Here is a 6,239-nt window from a genome sequence, read left to right as displayed (position 1 = left end):
GCTTACTTTCTGGAGAGCAAAACCACCGCACACATCCGCTCTCGCAACCTCAAATGTTATCCTAAGGTTTAGCGTTACCAAAGCACAGCTCGCAAACCCACGCACGACATCTACTGCAATCTCTGCCTCGGGTTTGTGAAGGTTGCGTGCACGCTTCTGGGTTTGCAGTGGCTGACCAGAGGACAGGCAGCTAAAAATATTTCTGGTCACCTGAGAGCCTGCCGTAGACTTCTGGAGCGTGACTGAGGGCCTGACCCAGGCTTCTTTAAAGTCAGAAAGCCTGTACTGAGCTCAGTCCCTCTGTGCCTCTACTCCCTGACAGCAAGACAGAAAGCAAATAAATAAATAAAAACTCATAAAAAAACTCTCTCGCACGCTTTCCTCCCACTATCTGTGCCCCAAACTCCTTGGGACATGGCTGGAACTTGTCTGGTGCATATGGGGCATGTTGCCCACAGGGGCACTGACCTTATCCGTGCTCCTCAGCTGTGACGTACACACGAGCAGTGATAGCATTAGAGACACAACCAAAATCAGATCCCTGGGTCCTGCCTGACCTCCCTCAGTGAGCGTGGAGATGATACGAGACGCAGCCTGACTTGAGACACTTGTAGGGCTTGCGTGCAGCTGTCATACAGGGGCGCGATGCCCGGCAGGTGTGACAGCAGCCACCCTGACCCCCACCACATCCCGTCCGTCCCCGTTCACTGCCAGCTCTCACGAGCCACAGAGTCCCCCAAGGGGTGCAAGGTCCTCTGGCGGTGTCCTCAGAGAGGCTCCCAGGGGGCTCTGAGGAGGGCAAGGGACAGAGACCACCCCCAGCTCAGCACCGAGAGGGTTTGTCGCCGAGCACGGCCAGCTCAGTGGCCGGCTGCTCCTCTTCCTCGCCACCCCGGGCGAGGGCGATGGGGGCGGAGAGGCCCGGCGGGGCGGGAGGCGGGTTCCCCGGCCGGCCAGGGCTGCGGCAGCGGCAGCGCCCCGCCGAGCGGCGCCGAGCCCCGGGAGCCGAGCTGCGAGGATGGCTCGGGAGCTGAGCCAGGAGGCCGTGCTGGACTTCTTGTGGGGGGCCGGCGGCCGAGCCCCCAACGCGGCGCTGCTCCGCCACTTCCAGGCTTTCCTCCGCGACCCGGCGCTGACGGCCGAGCAGCGGGGCGAGCGCCGGGAGCGCTTCAAGCGCCTCGTCAACTCCGTGGCCACCGTGCGCCCCGCCGGCCCCGGCGCCTCCAAGGACATCGTCCTCCGCCGCAGGTACCGAGACCTCCTCGACGAGGAGCTGCCGCCGCCGGGGGAGCACCGGCCGCAGGAGGAGGAGGAGGAGGAGGAAGAGGAGGAGGAGGAGGAGGAGAAGCAGCAGCAGCCCCCGCCGCCCCCGTGCCAGCCCGGCCCGTCGGGGAAGGCGCTGGAGAAGGGGCAGCACCCCTCGGGAGCCGTGTCGGGGGGCTGCGCCTCCCGGGGCCGCGGGGGGCTGTGCTGCGAGTGCCGCCGGGCGCTCCGCGATGCCGCCGCCCGGCCGCCCCCTTACCGGAGCCGCCCGCTGGCTTTGGGGTCGGGGGTGCCGCTCTTCGTGTCCCCGCCGCCCTACCGGCCCCCGCAGCCGCCCCCCGCCGCTCCTGCCCGCTCCCCGGCCCTTCCCCGGGGGCCGCCGCCCTCTGGGGCAGCCCCCGCGGGGTCCCTGCCAGCGGCGGACCCCAAGGGACCGCCACCTGCTCGGTCCCTGCCGCTGCCCCCGGGCCCCAGGCTGCCCCCATCCCAGTCCCCACCGCTGCCCGCTGCCCGCTTGCCCCTACCCAAGGCCCCGCCACCCTCGGCAGGCTCAGGGGTACAACCCCCTGCCGGGCCACCCCAGCCCCTGCTGCTGTCCCCCAGCCCCAGGGTGCCGCCCCCCAGCAGGCCACCCCAAGCCCGGACCCCGCAGCCAGCCCGCCGGGAGCCACCCCTGTCGCAGTCCCCGCTGTGTCGCTCAGCTCCGGGGACACTGCCCCTGTCGCAGTCCCAGTCCCTGCAGACGCTCACTGCTGAGCGCTCCCCACCCCAGACCCCGCTGCTTTCACCGTGCCCGGATGCGTTACCCTCCACCCGGCTGCCCCCGTCCCAGTCCAGGTCCCTGCAGCACCTCCCCACCAGGCCGTCCCCATCCCCACCACGGCTGGAGGGGCTCACGGTGCCACCCCATGGACCAGCACGGTCCCGAGCCCCGCTGCTGCACACCCCCAGCCTGCCCTCACCCCTCACCCCACCACCCCCAGCCAGCCCTACAGTGCTGCCCCCCTGCTCCCAATCCCCCCCGCTGACCCCTACGGGGCCACCACAAGCCCCGGAGAGCGGCCCCGCAGCCCCGCTGCCTGTCTTCAGGAGCATCAGGTGCCAGCTGGCGTTGCTGGAGGTGCAGGGCGTCCCCCCATCGCTGCAGGACGACAGAGGGGGGCTGCCCCGCAGCCTGCCCTCCAAGAGCTCCCCCGTGCACGTCCCAAACCGGGGGCTGGTGGTGCCGCTGGGGCGGCGGGAGCACGCCTGGCTCGTGGCCGTGTCGGCGGGGCGCTGGGCCCAGGTGCGGGGGCTGTTCCTGGAGGAGCCGGAGCTGGCCCTGCAGCGGGACTTCGTGACGGGCTTCACGGTGCTGCACTGGCTGGCCAAGCACGGGGACGGGACGGGCCTGCAGGAGCTGGCGGAAGCGGCGCGCCGGGCCGGGCTGTCCCTGGACGTGGACGTGAGGTCGGGCTGCGGCTACACTCCGCTGCACCTGGCCGCCATACACGGCCACCAGCTCGTCATCAAGGTGCTGGTGCTGCAGCTGGGGTGCCAGGTGCAGGTGAGGGATGGCAGCGGGCGCCGGCCCTGGGAGTACCTGGGCGGCAACACCTCCGGCGAGATCTGGCAGCTCCTGCAGGCGCCCCGGGGCACCATCATGTTCCCCACGCAGCCCCTGGCCCGCAGCGTGTCCTCCGTCAGCAAGGCCTCGCTGCCCGCCGGCAGGGCGACGCTGGCCGCCTGCCTGAAGCCGCAGCGCAGCCGCGGGGCAGCGTCCCACCAGATCGGCAGCGACAGCGACTGAGAAACAGCTCCCCGGCACCCCTGCCACTGGAGGCGCACCCAGGGGAGGCCAGGTGGGCGCAGGGAGCCGCGAAGCAGGCTGGTCCTCTGGAGGAATGTACTCTTAAATTATTGCAATGAAACGTTACCCCAGTCTCTCTGCTCTCCCTCCAATTTCTTGCTTTTCTACGAGTGAGAGGATGTGGCTCCTCGGCTGGAAATGCATCTGAACCCGGGGAGGCAACTCACGGGGCAGGCACCAGCTGCTGGGGGCACTGAAAACCGCCAGCGTTTGTGGGACTGTGGGTTTGGGGTCTCAGGCTCCGTGGTGATGCTCACAGCCTCCCAACCAGGTCAGAGTGTTCCAGGGACAGCTTGCTGCTAGTCCTGGGGCTTGCAAAATGCTTGCTTGCACCACCGAAATTCTGGGGAGTAGCTCTGGCTGCCTTTCTAACGCCGGCAGATTAAGGATGAGCCCCACCATTAAAAATGCGGTTGGTCTGGGTCCGGCCTCCCAGCAAGAGCCCTCGCAGAGCGACTGTGGCAGAGGGCGGCAGCCAGAGAGCCGCGAGGGCAGGAGGGTGGTAACACACCCGCCCCGTTCCTCAGCCCTTCTCGCCCACCAGTCCCCGCAGAGAGGAATGCAGGGCAGCACCGCGGCCCCGCTCCTCCCCACGGCTGCCCCAGGCTGCCCAGCAGCACCGATACTGCCCCCGCTGTGTGTGCTGCTCCTCGCCCTGCAGGACGGGGAAGTGGTACCCGTGCTGTGGCTCCAGAGGCCCGTTCCCACACCTCGGGGACACGGAGCATCACCGCAGGGATCCGGGTTGGACGGACAAGGAGCGGTGCCACGGCACGGGCCCCAGGCTCGTGGGAAGGAAGGCAGTGTTGCAGCCAGAGCTGTGTTTCCCCAGAGACCCCAGTCCTAAATTGCCTCAGAGGTGTTTCGGGGTTGAATGGGGGCCCAGGAGCAAGGAAGTGACATCCAGCACGGTCATTCAAACCACAGATGGGCTTTAGGAATCCCACTGGATCAAGAGAATGACATGCAGGAGGTGGGACTGCTGATGTATTTGAGGTATGTGCCTCAATGCCTGCAGTTTCAGGGAGGAACAGGACCCGGGGCGGCAGAACCTGACCGCTGCATAACATGCGTGCCGGGGAATGCCTCGAGTCCGCGTTCAAGCCCTAATTGAGGTCTCCGCTCTGCTTGGGGTTTGAGGGAGGAACTCTTCCCTTGCAGAAGGGAAGCTCGTCTGTCTGTTTCTGTGGCCACAAAAGGTAGTGGCCTTTTACCAGCCCAGTTTTCTCATTTTTGCAAGGGAAAGAGCGAACTCAGCAAACCAAGGCAGCATCCTGTGAACAGTCACTCCTTGCTCTGAGGAGTTCAATGCAAACTTGGGCTCACAAGAAATTCAGCTCTGACACGACCGCTGAGCCACTGGCACGGGCACCTGGAGGGCTCCCCAGGACTCCTGCAGCAGGAGCCCTCGGTGCCTCCCTTCCTCTTACTTCCAGCTGGGGGCTGGAGCCTGGATTATCACAAATGTGCAAAGCAGCTGTTGCTGGCTGAAGGCTGTTCCACCACCTTCAGAGCTGTTGCCACAATTCACGTTGCACACCAGGCTCCCTTGGGGAAGTGCTCTCTAAAGGCTTCCCTGAGCTTCAGCCAGAAGCCCTGAAAAGCAACCCGCTAGTGGGGGGTACCAGGCATGCCAGAGCCTTGGCATACAGAGAGCTTCAGGGAAGAAATACAAAAAGAAAGAAGTTTGTGGAGAGACTAGAGCTCGCTGAGGGCACAGGACACGTACATTGTGCCATCAGAAACAAGGCTCCTTCCCTGGAGTGGCCATTGCCCCTCCTCTGTCTGGGGGAGAGCATACTTCTGCTCACAGACACCCATAGCTTCTGAAGCAGATGGTTTTGCCCCCTAATATCTCTGGCGTTTCTAAGACAAAGACTGAGCAGGACAATGTTACCTTGGGGTTCTCGTTTTACAATCTTTCCACGACCTTTCTCCATGACGCAAATCTAAGTAATGCTTTTTTTTTTTTTTTTTCTTTTCCCTGCACACTGTTGCAGACCTTGTCTGTCATCCTTTTAAGAGCAACTTTATCTCCCCAGCAGTTCTTCAGGTCAGCAGCCTAACAAAAACCTGGGAAGGCCCTTTGCGAACACTGCTCACCTGCAGGGATGACACAGACAAGCTGCATTCCCCAGTTTTTACATTATGAGGCAACCCGTAGGAAGCCTGGAACTGCAGAAACCTTTCCCTGTGCACATTCACTCTTTTTCATCCTAGAATTACTTAGTCCTTAGACCACTGACGTTGGTAATATTGCACACCACACTGTTTTGTAAAGCACTCAGTCGCTGCTTGTGGGAATAACCAGTTTACCCCTCAGAAAGCCTCACCCTCTGGGTTTGCTTGCACAGAAAGGGTGGAATTGCTCTCCAGCCTGTTACGGTCAGCAGGCAGTGTGATGCAGGCATCCGAGGCTCAGTCCCCCAGGAATAGCCCACCCACGGACACACACACACGTGCAGCCTGAGCATCTCAGCTTCAGAGCGCTCCTGACCTCCTTGCTACTTACTCGTCAGCCTGCCTGGCCCCTTCCACTTGTGTGCACGCCGCTGTTTCCTCATTACAGGTGGACGTGGCTCCTCTGCTCACACCCAATCCAGGCATCTGATTTGGCACCACCCTGAAACACAGGACGGCGTGGATTAACGCGCAGCAGGACTCTGCCCTCGCCTCACATCAGTTTTGAAAACACACCTCCCACTTTACAGCCCATGATGATAAAGTCCACCCCGCTGCTCTCCAGTGCTTATCTCTACCCATCTGCTTTGAACTCGGAGAGCCTTGTCCTTCGGGGAGTGGGGGGGGAGGGCATTCACTCAGTAGCCTTTGCCCACCCCATACCCGTAAAACCCTGGGTCTTACAAAGTTAGCAAGCAGGTAACCCTGAAAGTGCAATACCCCCTCTTCTTGTCACCTCCCTGCTGCAGGGCTGCGTGCTGCCATGCCTGCTCCTGGGATTGCTAAAAGCAGACAGCGCAGCAGAGGTGGACTTTTGCCTGATTCATGGAGCCTCTGGTAAGGTCCCAATTACGTTTCCAGATTGTGACTGGGCTTAGATTCATGCTGCAGCCTTTACTAACACCAGGTGCACAGGTGAGCTGGCAGTGCGATGCGACTGCTCAGC

General features: G+C 63.0%; 1 protein-coding gene across 1 annotated transcript; it reads left to right on the top strand.

Moving 5' to 3' along the window:
* Positions 1 to 1,018: 1,018 nt before the first annotated feature.
* On the top strand, positions 1,019 to 3,052 carry SOWAHB (sosondowah ankyrin repeat domain family member B). Its single transcript, XM_032186029.1, has 2 exons — positions 1,019 to 1,752; positions 1,888 to 3,052. Exons 1-2 carry the CDS (start codon positions 1,019 to 1,021, stop codon positions 3,050 to 3,052), a joined length of 1,899 nt encoding a protein of 632 aa, XP_032041920.1.
* The last annotated feature ends 3,187 nt before the right edge of the window (positions 3,053 to 6,239 follow it).

Source organism: Aythya fuligula, chromosome 4 (assembly GCF_009819795.1).
Source record: "Aythya fuligula isolate bAytFul2 chromosome 4, bAytFul2.pri, whole genome shotgun sequence".
Lineage (NCBI taxonomy): Eukaryota > Metazoa > Chordata > Aves > Anseriformes > Anatidae > Aythya > Aythya fuligula.
The sequence above is the reverse complement of the archived record's forward strand: the minus strand, read 5'-3'. Positions and strand labels throughout refer to the sequence as shown.

What these genes read in the sequence shown, in the direction of transcription:
- SOWAHB (XM_032186029.1), top strand. Translation starts at nt 1,019, where the DNA reads ATGGCTCGGGAGCTGAGCCAGGAGGCCGTGCTGGACTTCTTGTGGGGG. An exon ending in CCCAGGCTGCCCCCATCCCA is followed by an intron (nt 1,753 to 1,887) that starts GTCCCCACCGCT and finishes GCCGCCCCCCAG; the next exon opens with CAGGCCACCCCAAGCCCGGA.